The 18337-nt window shown below is 41.8% G+C and overlaps 1 protein-coding gene across 15 annotated transcripts in view; it reads left to right on the top strand.

The window, feature by feature from the left end:
* EZH2 (enhancer of zeste 2 polycomb repressive complex 2 subunit) overlaps nucleotides 1-18337 on the top strand; it is a 63455-nt gene that overhangs the window by 24996 nt on the left and 20122 nt on the right. For 6 of the 15 annotated variants that reach the window (XM_084786128.1, XM_084786129.1, XM_084786123.1 and 3 more), the window contains exons 4-8: nucleotides 11253-11369; nucleotides 13363-13482; nucleotides 14611-14773; nucleotides 16468-16570; nucleotides 17047-17225. In XM_084786128.1, coding sequence (XP_084642254.1) covers nucleotides 11253-11369; nucleotides 13363-13482; nucleotides 14611-14773; nucleotides 16468-16570; nucleotides 17047-17225 — 682 coding nt within the window. Of the gene's footprint in view, nucleotides 1-11252; nucleotides 11370-13362; nucleotides 13484-14610; nucleotides 14774-16467; nucleotides 16571-17046; nucleotides 17226-18337 lie in introns of all 15 variants that reach the window. The other 9 variants (XM_084786131.1, XM_084786124.1, XM_084786134.1 and 6 more) reach the window with 3 other exon arrangements.

Consider the following 18337-nt stretch of genomic DNA (forward strand, 5'->3'; position numbering starts at 1 on the left):
CTGGAGTTTGGATAGTTGCAAGTTCTGGTAATTAAACCTGGGTCTGCTTAAAGAGCAGGCAGTGTTCTTAATCACTGAGCCATCTTTCCAGACCTTTTCTTTGTTTTGTAATTGTTTTTTTTTTTTAATCTGGCCTAAGTTAGAATTTTTAAAAATATAATTTGGATTTGGAAATAGTAGATTTTTTATTCTGCATCTTTCACATTGTTTCCATTTTTATGTTATTTCTGGTATATTTGGTTACACCTTAAAGTTTTTATTTTTGTGTTCCTCAAGGGCTTAGAAAGTCTTCAGGTTTATAAATTACACATCTTTTAGTTCTGTTTTTGGGTTTATATCCTAATAACCATTTAACCCATTAGGCATTTTCATGGCATAAACAGCGAGTGCAGATAGAGTGAACTTTTGTGTACCTGTTGTGTAGTTGCTTCAGCACTGTTGACTCTCAGGCAAAGGTAAAGAGCGCTTAACCATCTGTTGGCCCTGTCAGCAGAAGCTGCCCACCCTGCAGGATCTGCTGTGCCAGAACCCAAGTGTTGCCCACTCCAAGGTTGTGACATCCTTGCCTGTTCGTGTTTAGTGGAATTGCTCTCTGGTGCTCTGTTTCATTTAGCCTTTGAAACAGGTTTGCTGCCATAGCTGTGGATAGTGCGAACTCACGTAATGTTCTGTTCATGTTTTAGTTTCTTGTCTTTCAGTGGTAGTAGTGGTTAGGTTTTCTGTCCACAGCAGCATGATTGAGTCAGATACTTAGGCCTGCATGTTCACATGTACACGTGCCTTGGTGTCTTACTGTCTGTCCCCTGCCCTCCATCCTGCTTTCCTTTTCTTTGGGTGTTTTAATTTAATTTAGTTTTTCCTCACTGTGGTTTTGATCTTTGTTTTGAGACAGAGTTTCAGAGCCAAAACAGGCCTCGGACCCTTGAACTCCTTGCTCTCCTGTCTCTGTCAAGTGTTGGGATTATGGGCATGAGCCACCACACCTAGCCTTTTGAGTCTTTTGTAGTTTGTTTTAGGACTGTGCTCTGTGATCTCCAGTGTTTTAACAAAACTGGCTTTAGCAGATAGTGGACACGTTTTACCCATAGTCAAATTGTTTTGGATTTTACTGTAGGGTTAGATTTGTTGATGATGAACCCTTCATTTAGGGATGAGCTTCTGAAGGGGCTGCAAGGAAGTTTAATTCTATTAGTCAGGATTCTCTAGAGGAACAGGACTTGAAGAATGAATCTGTCTGTATAAAGGGCGCTGTCGTAATGGCTGTGGGCTGTATCCAGCTAGTCCAACAATGGCTGTCTACCAATGGAAAGTCCAGGAACCTAGCCCACAAGGCTGGATGGCCATATATTATTGGATGTTGATTCAAAGCATATAGCATCTTCTGGAGAACACCTTTCTCAGCCCTCCAGGCTGCTGCCAACTAATTGGTGCTGTAACTGCTTTCAAAAGCCACTCCATCTTCTATTGGGCCAACTGCTTCAGGATTGTGGGGAACGTGGTAAGACCAGCGGATTCCATGATCTTGGGCCCACTGTTACACTTCTGGCTGTGAAGTGAGTTCCTTGGTCAGAAGCAATACTGTACCAAGATGGTGGATGAGGTAGGTATTCTGTAAGTCCACGGATGGTAGTTTTGACAGAAGCATTACATGCAGGAAAGCCAAATTTATAACCAGAATAAGTATCTACTCCAGAAAGGACAAAGTGTTGTTCTTTTGATGGAAGAAGTGGTTCAGTGTAGTCAACCCGGCACCAGCTTGTTGGCTGGTCACCCAGGGAATGGTGCCATATCTGGGGCTCAGGGTTGGTGTCTACTGTTGGCAGATCTGGCACTCAGCAGCAGCTATAGCCAGTTCAGCCTTGGTAAGTGACAGCCCGTGTTGTTGAGCCCATGTGTAATCCTCATCTCTGCCACTTTGTTTATGTGCCCCTTGGGTGCTGACAGGGATGGCTAGGGAAAGAGGCCGACTGTCCAGAGGATGAGCCATCTTATCTACTGGTTATTGAACTCCTCTAGCTGAAGTCACCTTTTGATGAGAATTTACATGGACACCAAGTATCTTCATGTCCTTCACCCATTTGGAGAAATCTGTCCATGTTCTACCCCCCCCCCCCAAGATATCTTTCTTACTAATCTTCTAATCATGCTTTTTCTAAGTCCCTGACTGTTCAGCCAGTTCATTGGCTACAGCCCCTGAGTCAGTGAACAGTCACATGCCCGGCCATTTCTCCTGTACAAAACATACATCACCATGTGTACTGCCTGCAGTTCTGCCCACAAGGAAGATTTCCCTTCACTAGTGACTTTCAATGCTGCAACTACTGTTGCAAATAACGTATCTGTATGGCCCAGGAAGCTAATAACTGATACAATGAGACTGTAATGTATTTTAAAGCGGCAAGCTCTACACTGGGCAGAATCTAAACTACTACAAATCTACTAGTAAACTAAGCTAAACTACTCTAATCCTATGGTCTCAAAACCTACATATATCCCAGTCACTTGCCAATCTGATGCTCCTCGGGCGGCTTCTCTCCCCAACTTCAGTGGGGCCTGGAAAACATATAGAACCATCAGTAAACCATGCCATAGTCTTTTCTTCAGTCAGCCAGTCATAGGGAACATGCCATGAGGCTATACGTGCAAGCTTAGGAGCAGATGGCGTTGTAGCAGCAGTAGAAACTATAGGTATTTGGGCAACTTCTTGGATAACTTGCTTGTGCCTTCAGGACCTGCTCAGGCCTGATCATATGTATACCACTTCCATTTGATAATGTATTGCTGCTGTGCATGTCCTACTTGATGGTATGGTGGGTCAGATAATTCCCCGCTCATGATGGGCAGCTCAGGCCACATGGTAACTTGGAGGCCCATTTTCAAATGTTCAGTTTCCACTAAAGCCCTATAGTAGGCCAAGGGCTGTCTCTTAAAAGGACAGATGTCTGCAGATGATGGTAGACTCTTGCACCAAAATCCCAAAGGTGCCTTCTGTGATTCACCCATAGGAGACTGACAAAGCCTTCAAACAGCATCCCTGTTTGTCATTGATACCTCACATACCATCAGGTCTGCTAGATCTAATGCTCCAAGTGGTAGAGCAGACCGCACAGCAGCCTGGACCTGTTGAGGATCCTTTTCCTGTTCCAGACTCCACTCAAAGCTAGCAGCTTTCAGCGGGGCACCGTGGCACATGCCTTAATCTCAGCACTTGGGAGGCAGAGACAGGCTGTGAGTTTGAGGCCAGCCTGGTCTACAAAGTGAGTCCAGGACAACCAGGGCTACACAGAGAAATCCTGTCTTGAAAAACAAAACAAAATAAAAAGCTAGCAGCTTTCTGAGTCACTTAGTACACAGGCTTGACTGACACACCCAAGTGAGGGACATACTATCTCCAGAATCCAAATTGGCCCGCTAAACATTTTTCTCTCTTGGTGGTGGAAGGGGTCAGGTGCAATAACTTATCCTTTACCCTCAGAGGATTGTCTCTGCACCCTCCATACCCATACTGGGCTCCTGATAATTTCACTGAAGTAGACGGCCTTGAATTTTGGTTGGCTTTATTTCCTATCCTCTGATGCACATGTGTTACCAACACGTCCAAAGTGGTTGCTGCCTCTTGCTCACTTGGTCCAATCAGCTTAATGTGGTCAATACAGTGATCCAGTGTGATATTTTGCAAGATCCCTTTGAAGTAAGTTGTGAGTCAGAGCTAGAGAGTTTACAAATCCTTGAGGTAAAACTGTAAAGGTAGACTGCGGGCCTTGCCAACTGAAAGCAAATTGCCTCTGGTGGTCCTAATGGATAGGTACAAAGAAAAAGGCATTTGCTAGGCCAGTAGCTGCATATGATATACCAGGAAATTTGTTAAGGCACAGCATCTGTAATTGGAGTCACTACTTGATAGTCAGCTGTCAGTCTTCATGATCACCTGTCTTCTGTACTGGCCAGACCACAGAGTTAAAGTGAGATGAGGGGAACCACCACCCCTGTATCTTTCAAGTCCTTGATGGTGACATTGTTTTCTGCAGTTCTTCTAGGGATGTGATGCTGGTTTTGATTTACTGTTTTCTCTGACAGACACAGCTTTAAAAGACCCCACTTACCCTTTATCCTTTCCAGCCACAATAGCACTTACTCCACAGGTCAGGGAACTAGTGTGGGAATTTGGCCAGCTTTTAAGTATCCCATTTATACAACCTGGGACTGGGGAAATAACCAAAGGGTGAGTTTGGGGATCCAATGGACCTACTGTGAGTTGGACTTCAGTCAGGACTCCATTAACCACCTGACCTCCGTCTCTTAGAATCAGTGTCTGTTCCATTCAGAACTGTTATTTAGTTGACTCTGGAAAGTCTGATTGTTTCCTTCCCTCCAGTGTACAGTTACCCTTGTAAAAGGACATAGGCCCCTTTGGAAAGGGCTGGAGAAAGGCTAACAGGAAAACTCTTAGATATTTTATCAAGGTCTTTCCTCAGGGGAACCTGGTAGTCCCTTCATTCAACGGGTTGTGGGTCGGCAAACTGGCTCAAGTCTGGAAATTGGCTTGTGGGCCAATTCCCTTTTGCCATGGTCTACTGTAGTCTTTGTTTTTGAGCGTTTTTCTGCTTATCTACATCAAACAAAAATGCAATAGGCTTCTTAAACTATTTCATGGCTGGACACACCATGATTGATTAGCCAGTAGCAGAGGTCCATACAAGTCATACCCCCATAAAAATCACATTGCCTGTGGTCACACTGACTTTACGGTCAGGCCATTGTGGCCGTTGCTTTGTCTATACTGCGCAGTGTGATAACTACAGTCACCTTGCCTTTGGTGACTCAGTGCTGTCCAATTAAACCAACTGCATTTAATTTATTTAACTGAGCAGCAGCATCTCAGACTCTGAGGTCTAAGGAGAAGGGTGACAACAAAGCTCTTCAAATGTGCTGGTGCCTCTCACCATTTTACATCCTGTAGGACTAGTGAAGGGCAGGCTTTCCAGGCCTTCCCACTGTGGAGGATTAGGTCTTACACAGGGTACTTTTGAGACTCTGAGGAGTCAAGTTCTCAGCTTCAATGGGGTCCTCCTACAAATCTCCATCCTAGGTTTAAGTTTTTGTGTTTTTTTTTTTTTTTAACTAGTTAATTCCCTTACTTTAACACCCTCTGAGGCTAGGACTTGGTTTTTCTTTGTAATTTTGGGGGCTTTGGTTTGGTGTTCTGTAACTAGAGCTTGGTGGCTGCTGGTTCTCAGCCTTCCTAATGTTGTGGCCCTTTAATACAGCTCCTCATGTTGTTATAATCCCCAACTACAATTTATTCTGTTGCTGTGTCATAAGTGTAATTTTGCTGTTCTGCATTGTGATGTAAATATCTGAGATTCAGGGTATCTGATACTGCAACCCCACAGGGGTCACAACCCACTGGGTGAGAACCACTGCTTTAGGCTGCTGATGTGCACCTGGAGCTTGTGGTTCTGTTACTGAGCTCATTGTTGTCCTTCACTATAATCTGAGATGCTAGAAGTTGGTTAATTTGATCACGAAGCTCATTCTTTTCCTTTATCAGTTTACACAGAGATGCTGGAGCAACTGACCAACACCATCATTTTCCTTATTTTTCCATTCATAATTGGTGAATCAACATAGTCAAATGCATTTGTCCCCTTAAGTTTGTAAAATAAGTCACTTCATGGGCTTTCCGTATGCTCCTAACTTCCTGGAGAGGCTTCAGTAACTAGGTATTGGCAGAGTGGAAAGCCTAGTCCAGACAAACACTTAAATGATTCATCCGTATACTTCTGCTGCTCTGAAACTGCTTCTGGTTCTATAATCATTCAGGGTTTTCTAGAGGAACAGAACTGATAGATAGATTCATTCTATCTATGTAGAAAGGAGATTTGTTAGAATAGCTCACAGGCTGTGGTCCAGCTAGTCCAGCAATGTCAGTCTACAAATGTTGTTTAGTCCGCGGGCTGGATGTTTCACATCTGGTCTTCAGTGTATACCTGAATCCCAAGGAAGGATGCCAGTGAATTACTCAAGATCCAGGGCAATCAGGCAAGAGAAAAAGTTTTCTTCTTCCGTGTTCTTTATGTAGGCTGCTAGCAGAAGATGTAGCCCAGATAAGGAGGATCTTCAACTCAAAAGACCTGGGTTAAAGATACATAGTAACCCCTTGAAAATCAGGATTAGAAGTGGGTCTTCCTACTTAAAATGATTTAATAAAGAAAAAACAAAACAAAACTCCCTCACAGATGTGCCCAGCCATTCAGATTCTAGTTACTTCTAGATGTAGTCAAGTTGACAACCAAGAACAGCCATCACACTAATCCACCAGAAAGGCTTCATAGAATCTTACCACTCAGAAAGTCAATCTGGTCTCCTAGAGAATTCCATGCTAGCCAGGGCTACTCAGAGACCCTATCTCAACAACAACAACACTCCCTCCCCCAACACACACACACACACACACACACACACACACACACACACACCCTGAAATGCTGTGTACATTTCTGCTACGAAATATGTAAGAATTGACATAAGATGACAGTGAAATCTGAGATAAGTAGGCTTTTGTTATAAGATAGCTCCTGTATTTAATGGCTCTTTGACATACGTGTGTAGCATCAAAAATGGAAGCAATTTATAATCTGGAATAGACTGCTGTTTATTCCTTAGCTTTCATTAAGTACTTATATGAAGATGTGAGGCCCGCTTTTGTTTAAATTCTGACCCTCTTATGTGAGAGACACTTGTTTTTCTTAAGAATATCCCCTTCATATTCCTCCGTTGGCCTTAAAACTGGTGGTTGTGCTGTTGAGCTTCCTCAATACGTGATGCTTAACTCATTCTGTTTTCTTCCTTCTTCCCTCCTTTGTTTCCTTCTTTCCTTCCATCTTTCTTTCTTCTTCCTTCTTTCTTCTTTCATCCTCCTCCTCCTGCTTCACCTAAAATAGTCTTGAATTTACATTTCACGTTCTGCCCTTACCAGAAGGCTGGATAATTAAAAACTTGAATTTGGCTGATGTGGTGGTAAGTGGCTTTAATCCCAACACTCAAGGAGTGATGGCAGGAGGATAGTTCAAGGCCAGCATGGTCTGCAAAGCAAGTTCTAGGCCAGCCAGGGCCACAGTGAGATAAAATAAAATAAAATATAAATATAAATAAATAAATAAAATAAAAATAACAAAACAAATAAAAACACACCTCAAAAACTTAGAGGTGGGATGTCCTGCCTGAAATGGGGAATATTTACCTCCTAGGATAATGGTAAACTTTGGTAGTCTCTAGCATGGTGCTTGGCACATAGTAGGGTGGGTTAATTTCTTTCCCTTCCCTGCAGGCCATTCACCTGCCTCTCCCTCTACGATTTTCCATAACACAGTTTTTACTTGGAACCAGCCTTCTGCCAAGAGTCTCAGTTTGGTTGTGTACTCCTACAGCTACTATTTTTGGCTTGACTTCCTCTCCAGCCACACAGCCGCCTATTGTACCAGCTGGTTGATGTAAGTCTCCAACCTCAGAGGAACCTTGTCACTTACCAGTAAGCTGTGTTTCTCTGAAAATGTGCCATCCTTGGTAACTAGTTTTTCCTCCTTTACCATTGTCAATGAATCATCTGCAATAATGCCTTGTGTGATCCTGAAATTGGAACTAGAATTAGAAATTTAAACTGCTAAGGCAGGCCTCCTAGAGCTATAACTGCACAGGTACAAGTGCCCCGGAGACTCGTGAGGTCAACAGCTTTTGCCATGCTTCTAGTGATGAGAGTGTTAAAACCGTTGAGGGCGAAGCATGTTCAAAGTAAAGTTACTAAGTAATTGGCAGTTTTGTGTAGTTTCTCTGCAAGTCACAAGCATTTCCTGACTTGTTTTACCTGCAAATAAATGCTGCGGCATCTCACTCCTATTCTGTAAATGACAAGGGTGTGGCTGTAGCATGAGTGGCCGGGTGGGGTGGGATCCGGGGGTGCTGCGGAGCTCGAGCTGTTCTCCACAAAGGTGAGCGGGGAAGAAGCTGAACTTTCCTCTATAGAGAATCACCACAGTCTGTTGATTGCATGAACTTTTTTTTGACACCCTGCCGAGTATTGTTTTGAAGCAGACAGGTAAAAAAAAGCAGACACCTTGTGCTTCAGATCCTTTCCCCTTACAGAGTGTGCGCCATCCCTTGGTGACTCAGGCTTGAAGTGATTGGGACGAGGAGCGTGGCAGACGTATATAGACTGGAGGTGTAATTTGTGCTATAGCCCATGCTTTCCTACTGTCTGTGCTTCTGTGAGTTTTGTTTATGGTAAACCTAGCTTTTGTTTAGTATACTCAGTTTTCTGCAAAGCTCTCATTCCCCTATCTAGTGGTTGAAAAGAATACTTACTAACTTTACCCATAACCTTTGATTTATATATGCTAACACAGGTAAGTCAGAGCTGGAGAGCCAACCTGTCTCTAAGCTATCGAGACAACTTCTGTGTAGAATTAAAGCCTTAGAATTAATTTGTCACCACCAAAGCAAAAGCCAATATTTTTTTAAAAAAGATTTATTTATTTATTATGTATACAATGCACATCAGATCACATTATAGATGGTTGTGAGCCACCATGTGGTTGCTGGGAATTGAACTCATGACCTCTGGAAGAGCAGTCAGTGCTCTTAACCGCTGAGCCATCTCTCCAGCCCGCCAATATTTTTTTTAAGAAATGAAGATTGCCTTATATTTAAGATTATGGAGTAGTATGAGATGCTTTATTGATGTAATTAAAATCACTTTCACCCCTAAATTTACCTAGTTAGGTAGACGGAAAGGAAGATGTGCTAGGGATAGATAAGAGTGGTTGGCGATGCCTCTGCGACCTTCTTGGGTGTCTGTTCTGCCTAGTAGATCGCGTCAGGCTGCTATTGGGAGTCTTTCCTGTGAGCTCCTGACAGCAAGAACACAAAGAAGTTCCTGGATATTGCAGTTAGACTTAGCTTTCAATCCTGCCTTCTAACTTATTTTCTCAGTAGGAAGATGTAACTTCTGGCCCCTGGTCTTATTTGTGGGTTGTGATGCTAAATTTTTGGGTTTTTTCCAGACAGCGTTTCTCTGTGTAGCCTTGGCCTTGGACACTCTGTAGGCCAGGCTGCCCCTTGAACTTGCAGATCTTCTGCCTCTGCCTCCTGAGTGCTGGGATTAAGGGCATGCACCGCCGTCACCCAGCTGTGATACTAAAATCACATCATATGGTCATAACAAAAATGATTTATGATCATTTAAGCAATTTCTTAGCATGGTGTCTAGAACACAGTATGTGCTCAATAAATGTTCCTTCCTCTTATTATTGGGTTAGTGAATGGAGAGATGAGAATCTGTATATGAAGCCAGATAGCAGGAAGGGGAACATTAATAAGCCATCCACACCATGTTTACTTGGCTTTGAGCTTTTGGTATTATTTTTACCTTTGCCTTTTTGGAAAACAGTAGTAGATATCACTGTGTTGGTTCTTTGAAACTGACTTGACCTTCACTTCCATTAGGAAAGAGTTGTCTTTGTGTGGCATGAGCTCTCTGATGGTCAGAGTACCGAGCAGCCATGTAGAGCTGAGGGCTCTGCACATGAGCACATGTGCAGGTTCATGTGGCCTGTGTGCGAGTAATGCGACTTCATTCAGCCCTGGTCTTGTTGACTTGGAAACACCCTATATAAAACTCAGACACTAACTCTGTGTATGTGTATGTACATATTTGACTGATATGGGCGTGGTTTAACTTGTTCTATTTTTATTAGTTTTAGATCGGCAATACATACCTGAGGTATTTTTGAGACAGCCATGGAAACTTGACATTTAGGAATAGAACTCTTAAGAAAAGCTGGATTCCTCACCAGGATAGAAAGCAGTGTGGTTATTAGGGTACAGATTTTTGCTGTAATTAGAATCAAATTTGCAAACATTTTAACAGTTTTTAACCAATGCATTTGCTGATGTCACCATGATAAGAAAGCATTACGTCACCACATCTCCTGTATCACAGCAGTTTTTCTCTCTGTGATACAGGAGAAATAGTATGCTATGAATCTGATTGAGTGCCTCAGTTGTTAAGCAGTTCCCGTGAGGTTACAGTTGGGTGGTGTGTCTTGCCTTGGGCCAGCAGTTTCAGGAAGGAGAGACTGCAGGAGACACTATGGCTACAACAGTTTCCTTATTCATACCCCACACCCCATGCCTATAAGGGGTCACAGCTAGCTTTGGCTCCTGCACACATCTCAGTTTCTTCCTCTGGAGAGAAGCTGTCCCTCACTGTGTACACTAATAAATACAGTTCTATCTGTTGGAGGTCAGACTCTGTCTTTCTGCCGCCTCAGAAATCTAACTTTAAATATTACCATCATAAATGATAATGAAATGGCATTTCAAGGGACCAGAAGATGTAAGCATTATAGAGGTAAAGTGCCGTGGCAGTGTGCAGTGGGTCAGAGACTTGGTGTTTACCTTACAACTCTATCTGTGTAAGGTCTTGAGTGAACTACTTGTTCTTTCTTTACCTTAGTTTTCTCAGTGTAAAGTGGGGCTAAGAATTGTGTCTTAGAGTGTTGTAATAACCATCATGAGACATGTAGTATGTTTAATGTAGTGCCTTACCTGTGAACAGTTAGATTATGGAATTAATTAGAATATATGTTTTGCAATTGAAACTCAATCTGTTTTACTCTTAATTCATTATTTGATATTATATAAAATGACATTTTTAAAAAAGGAAAATAAAAGATAAGAAAGGTTAGTCACACACAGTGATGTCTGCCTGTAATCACAGCATTCTCAGCACCTTGTAGGCTGAGACAGGAGGATTGTGAATTAGAGGACAGCCTGATCTACAGATTGAGTTCATAACATGACTTTGTCTCAAAAAATCAAAGGAAAAGGTCAACGTAACATTGTTAACTTACGATTTAAGTACATAGTTGGCATATATACATTCTGTTCTGTGTGCTTGAGTGGCTTTTAGAGAGAAAGTATGCTGAAGATCAGATTTCTGCGCCTAAGATGAGTATGTTTTTTATTCTAACTGTTAACGGTAAGTATGAGAAAGGCTGGAAGAGTTTAAAAACTGGCAACATCTGGAGAATGTTTTTACCTTAGAGAAAAGAGGAATCTTTCTGGATATCCTGACCATTTCCATCTTAAAAATTCAAAGTTACTTAGGATTGGAGCATCTGTTCACATATGATGGCCATAGCTTAAGGTTGGTCTTTTCTTTAAGAAGAAGTTTTATTTATGTTCTATTTTAGTGTTCAGTGACCAGTGACTTGGATTTTCCAGCACAAGTCATCCCGCTAAAGACCCTGAATGCAGTCGCCTCGGTGCCTATTATGTATTCTTGGTCTCCCTTACAGCAGAATTTTATGGTAAGTAATGTAGCTTTCTCTTATTTGATAATAATGTATTTAAATAGGAAACATAGTGGGGTTTTTTTGTTGTTGTTTTGTTTTTTGTTATTTGAGACAGGGTTTCTCTGTGTAGCCTTGGCTATCCTGGACTCGCTTTGTAGACCAGGCTAGTCTCAAACTCACAGAGATCTGCCTGCCTCTACCTCCCCGAGTGCACATGGTAAATTTTTTTCTCATGGTGATAAAGATAAAATGAAAGGTTTCAAAAGTCCGTCAAAATCTTAGCACTTGGAGTGATTAAGAGTTAATAGTTAACAACCATTTCATATTCTTTTCTGCATTCTCCACAAGAAAAATAGAAATAAACACATTTAAAAGATGAACTTTATAGGTCTTATTCTTTAAAAGCACAGTCAGTGCCCTCTGACCTCGTCTTGACTCTTCCATTTTGTTAACTGAGAGCTTGTCATGAAAGTTTGTCCTCCAGTGAGTCTTAGCCAGTCTGTCCTGTTTTTCAGAGTTAAGATTCTAAGACTAAACATTTAACCAAGACCTTGATCATGGGCTTTTTACTACAGGCCTGTCGTAACTTAGTTTCTTTACACCCTTTAGAACCATCCAGTCTTGGATAGTTGCTGTCATTCTTATTCTCTTGAAATGTCTTTCTTCTATGATTTTTTGTCTTTGTTTTGTCCTTTGTGTTCTCAAATATTCTAGTCTCCCTACACTTTTTTGATTGGCTCTTCCCAGCTGTTTGTTACACTCTAATGTATGACTTGTTCATCAAAGTACTGAAATATTTTCTGTTGCTGTAGAATGTTCTTATTTTTGGCATAAAAAGACAGGCCATTTATACTTTTTCATATCATATCAGTTATTTTTGATATTGTGATAAATCACCAAGACCAAGGCAACTTATAGAGTGAAGAGTTTATTTGGGCTGTGGTTCTGGGGGATAAGAATTTTACTCGGGGCTGGAGAGATGGCTCAGCGGTTAAGAGCACTGACTGTTCTTCAGAGGACCCTGGTTAAATTCCCAGCACCCACATGGCCCCTCACAACTGTCTGTAACTCCATGATCTGATACCAACAGGCGTACATGCAGGCAAAACACCAATGCACAAATTAAAAAAGAAAAAGAAAAAAAAATCTCACTCAGATCATTATAGTATCCCTAGATTTTTTTATTGTATTGAATATCTTAATTCCTAGATCACCAAATGAAGTTAATAATTCTTTACTTTGTTGATGAGTATTTATAGTTTATTTTTTTTATAAAGATTTATTTATTATTTGTACATGCCTACATGCCCAGAAGAGGGCACCAGATCACATTATAGATGCCTATGAGGTACCATGTGGTTGCTGGGAATTGAACTCAGGACCTTTGGAAGAACAGCCAGTGCTCTTAACCTCTGAGCCATCTCTCCAGCCCCTATAGTTTATTTTGATAAGCCACATTCATCATCTATTATAGATACCTTCCATTTTAGTATCTATAATAGGAATGTCTTAAACTTGTGATCTGATGTCATTTCCACTAATTTCCTTTCCTAGAGGTTCCTAAAGGAAGGATTGCATATTAGCTTAAGTAGAGTTACAGTAGTTAAGAGTTTGCTCTGGAGGTTTGGGTGTAGACAAGTACTCATGGAAATATTTACTGTTTTTAGTTATCTTGTTGAAATTTTTGTGTGGTACTGGGAATTGAGCTTGGTCTTCAGCATATGCTGAACAGATGTACCCCACTTAATATTTGCAGTACTTCTCACATTGGAGGCTTAAAATTTATGTGTGTGTGTGTGTGTGTGTGTGTGTGTGTGTAGCATGACAGATGTGTGGAGGTCAGAGGACAACTTGTGGGAAGTTCTATCACATGAATCCCAGGTATTGAACTTTGGTTGTCAAGCTTGGTGGCAAGTGTCTTTACCTGCTGAGCCATCTCTCTGGCTCTCATAGTGAGTTTTTAAAAAAATAGTTCAACATTTAGAATACATTTTTAAAAAACTTTTAGGTAGAAGATGAAACTGTTTTACATAACATTCCTTATATGGGGGATGAAGTTCTGGATCAGGATGGCACTTTCATTGAAGAACTAATAAAAAATTATGATGGAAAAGTGCATGGAGATAGAGGTAAGCCATATGTATATTCTCCTTGGGGGAGGTGATCTTAGGGTTTATTGTTGGGAGTAGAGGCAGTGACCACAACAACTCATAAAGAGAATTGTTTAATTCTCTTGCTAAGCATTTAGATGTTTAGTCTTCGTGGCAGCATGCAAACAGGCATGGTGCTGGAGAAGGGGCCTAGAATTTTACATCTGGATGGGCTAGGCAGCAGAAAGAGAGTGAGGAACACTGGCCTGGCTTGAGCCTCCAGGACCTCAAAGCCCACCCATAAGTACACACTTCCTCCAGCAAGGCGACATCTACTCATTCCAAGAAGGCCACTCCTCCTAATGGTGCCACCCCGATGGGCCTGTCAGAGCCACATCCATTCAAACCACCACAGGGGCTTTGCTAAGCACTCAAGATACTTGGTTTCTTAAGCATAAAGTTTATTAAAGAAAACCCCAAAACATTTTTAATAATAAAATTAATGTTAGTACTTGACTATAAAGAGCTAGTCTGGACTTACAGCCATAAATTCGTAGTGTTTCTTTAGTTTTTCCATTGGAGAATCTTATTTGCCTCTTGGTATTTATCAGTAACTGGTTATGAACTGTAGCAGCAAAAACATGTAGATTTTTTTTTAGGAATAAAGTGTGTGTACTTGGTGCACTTTAAATAATAATATTAACTGGATTTAAACTTCTGTCTATGGAGCATGCGCTTCAGAAAGCCTCCCTGCTCAGAAGTGCCTTTCCTCAGGGCGGTCGTAGCTTCTGAAATTGAGTCATCAGAATCCTGGGCTCAGGCTTCTGTGTGCAGGAGGCTTTCTTGATATCTAGGAGAAGGGGTCTGTGGTCACACAGTGGAGATCAGGGTTTGAAGTGGTCAGTCGGTGACGTAGGTTGGGAGGAAGCTAACTCAAGGCACAGGTCCTGGAGGATTAGGGGATATTGGGCCCTGGAGCAGCTGGGGAAGGGCTGATTCCTATGAAAGCACCAGATACTGCAGATAAATGCTGTTTTCTTTGCTGGCCATGAAATTGATCCTGACTGTCCTCATCTGACCCTTATGTTACAGTGCTATTAGGCCTTGGCTAGTCTTCTAGATTAGAAAATGTATACATAAACTTCTGTTCTTCCTTTCCCCCTTCTGTTTCTGACATTTGGTTCTTAGAATGTGGATTTATAAACGATGAGATTTTTGTGGAGTTGGTAAATGCTCTTGGTCAATATGATGACGATGACGACGATGATGATGGAGATGATCCTGATGAAAGTGAAGAAAAGCAGAAAGATCTAGAGGACAGTCGAGATGGTATGTGTATACTAGATTTTGTATGGGTCTTACGTCATCTGAAAAAGTGTCAGCCTAGTAAGATGGCTCAGTGGGTAAAGGTGCTTTCCACTAACATGCTGAATTGAGTTTAAGCTCTGGAACCCACACTGGAAGAAAAGAACTGACTCTCCTAAGTTACCCTCTGATCTTTACATGAATGCACACTGTGGCATATAAGACATGTAAATAAATGTGAAAAACACCACATGTATGGATAGAATGCAATTTCTCCCCCCTCCTTTGTTGTTGTTGTTAAATGTTATATTTTAGTAGTATAACCAAATATATTCTCTGCAGCATTTCGTTTTCCACTATAGCTTTTTTGTTTCCTTTGCCTAGCAAAAGGACATAATCTTTTTTTTTTTGGGCTTTGCGGAACAACTATCATAATCATCTTTATAATAACATCACGTATACTATATATAAGTTGTGTGCTAACTTCATATGGACCGCTCACTCATCCTTCCAGAGCTCTACAGTGTAGGTGTTGTTACCAGATCCGGTGTGTGTGGAAGTGGCTTAGAGAGGCTTAAGGCTAAGGAACTTATTTAAGACTGCAGTATTGGAAAGGAGTAGAACCTGAACCCCAAGGTGATGCCCAGGTCTGACTGCAGTGTGTGCTGTTGCCTCTGCACTTGGGAAGGGTTCTTAGTTAACAGTCATCCCAAGGCAGAGCCCATCATGCTGTCCTCTTACTCAAGCAAGCCTACGTAAGGCAGCGTAGTAGACAGAGGGGAGAAATGCAGTTTCAGAAGGCATGCGTTCTTTATAACAGAAACATACCTTAAGGTCAACTCGGTGATTGCTAGGCTCTCCCAGCTTACGGGCAGACCTGAAAGTGCCAGTGCATTAGTGATTGGCTCTGACACAAAGCTGCTGGTTGCAAATAATCAAACCTGAGGGATCTGTCTTCCAGTGCTCTTCAAACATCTCATATTTGAGTATATTTGTCTTTCTGTATTCCACAGGCTTTCCCATTAGAAGTCAGTGGTAGAGGGTTTGGTGACATGCCTGTCGCCTCAGGGCTTGAGAGGGACGGCAGGAGAGTCAGAAATTCAAAGTCATCTTCAGCTACATAGCGAGTTCTGTTCCATCTTGGGCTATACTAGGGAGACCTTCCCTCCCCTCCCCTCCCCAAACAAAACAAAAAAACAACCCCCCCAAACCCCAGCCAGTCATAGTGGGTCATGCTTGTAAAACTAGCACTCTGGAGTCAGACACAGGAGAATAGGAAAGTGGGCTGGTGAGGGATGGGCCGCTGGGTCAGCGTGCTTGCTGAGCAAGTCTGGAGGACTTGAGTTTGATTTCTGAATTCCGCTGTAGGAGGAGAGCATTGACGCAGAAAAGTTGTTCCCTGACTTTCACATGTGCACGATTGTGTGTGCACACATCTGTCTTCACTAAGCTAGATGCACACAAGCACATATACATGTATACACTAAAAATAATAAAATAATCATCAAAGGTTTGAAGTCAGCCTGCTTACTAGTTGCCAACTAAGGCCACAAGAGACCTTGTCTCAAAGATTGCTTGCACCCCACCAACGGCCCCTGCGAGTGAACCAAAGTTGACAATTTCTAGGAAGAAATCGGCTTTGTTGAGCTACTGTGATACAGAGAAAATGAAATTGAAATGTGCTTCCATCTCTTCCCTTATCGCAATTCACTGTTTAGATAAAGAAAGTTGCCCGCCTCGGAAATTTCCTGCTGATAAAATTTTTGAAGCCATTTCCTCAATGTTTCCCGATAAGGGCACAGCAGAAGAACTAAAAGAAAAGTAAGAAAAAATAATTTTTTTTTAAAATTTGGGGTCGGTCTTGCATGTAATTCATCATTTGGTTTATTTCAAACATGATCTCTCACTCTCTTTCTCACATACACTTTTACTACGTAGTTGGAAAATATTTAGTGCATATAGACTATATATAAGTATTCATGCAGTTTATACTAGAATATTGTAGGAAACCTTTAGTGGACACTGGTAGAGATTTTTATATTTCATTCAAAACATTATAATAACCTTCTGTGGTATACCTGGGTTGTATTAATGAGCTTGAGTCTTGCTTTGCCTTGCATGATACTTGATTGGCTCTTTGTGTAGGTAAAGATCACTGTAGATTAGATATTTCTTGTTGTGTTTTAGATGGTAAACATTTTTAAAAATACAAACCCATGGAAACCTTTTAGAAACTTTATTTTCAAAACAGACTTTTCTTCCTGCTTTACTTACATTTTTTGTTTGTTTGGCGTCAGATATAAAGAACTCACCGAGCAGCAGCTCCCAGGCGCTCTGCCTCCTGAATGCACCCCAAACATAGATGGACCAAATGCTAAGTCCGTTCAGAGGGAGCAAAGCTTACACTCGTTTCATACACTGTTCTGTCGACGATGCTTTAAGTATGACTGCTTCCTACATCGTAAGTGCAATTATTGTACGTTTTCATTTTCTACTTCTGTTGTTGAAATATGTGTTAAAGCAACTTGAAAAGTGCTGTCATTTACCACAGTTAGAATGGACCGGGCAGGCTTATAGCGAAGGTTGAGAACTATGTTACATCCCAGTCCTGTTATTTGTACATTGTTTCAGGATTCATCTGGCATAGTTTATATACATTTAATTCCAATTACTGCCTCCCATTAACTTGGAGTCTTCACAAAGCTGTTTTATAATGATATTATATCGTGAAGGAGCTCAGAGCTCAGCAATATTGCTGGTATTTATGAACAAGTTCTTGCCTGGTGTTAAAATATTTTTTCCTTTTGATCCTTTGAGTAATTGCTTCATAAGTACTTATATTTTAATAGAAGCAAAGCATAAAATATTTTTAGCATCAGTATAAAAACTCCCCCCCCCCCACAATTTCTAGGAAATGAGGATCCTTAGTAGAATGTCTAAGTAACTAGAATTTGTTTTGTGTTTTTTGAGACAGCTCTCACACTCAGTGTGTAGCTGAGGCTGTCCTTGAACTGCTGACTCTTGTCATCCTTCTGATCCTCCTGCCTCAGCCTCCTGAGTGCTAGAATTACCAGAGCATACCACCATATCCTTCTAAAACTGGAATTTCCTCTAGGCTGGTATGTGGGTTTGTTGTACTAGAGATTGAACCCAGGACACAGCCTCATCCCTGCACACTCTCCCACTAAGACACGGCCTCATCCCTGCACACTCTCCCACTAAGACACGGCCTCATCCCTGCACTCTCTCCCACTAAGACACGGCCTCATCCCTGCACACTCTCCCACTAAGACACGGCCTCATCCCTGCACTCTCTCCCACTAAGACACGGCCTCATCCCTGCACACTCTCCCACTAAGACACGGCCTCATCCCTGCACTCTCTCCCACTAAGACACGGCCTCATCCCTGCACACTCTCCCACTAAGACACGGCCTCATCCCTGCACACTCTCCCACTAAGACACGGCCTCATCCCTGCACACTCTCCCACTAAGACACGGCCTCATCCCTGCACACTCTCCCACTAAGACATGGCCTCATCCCTGTACTCTCTCCCACTAAGACACAGCCTCATCCCTGCACACTCT

The sequence above is a fragment of the Acomys minous genome (assembly GCF_964271855.1).
Source record: "Acomys minous genome assembly, chromosome: 6".
NCBI lineage: Eukaryota > Metazoa > Chordata > Mammalia > Rodentia > Muridae > Acomys > Acomys minous.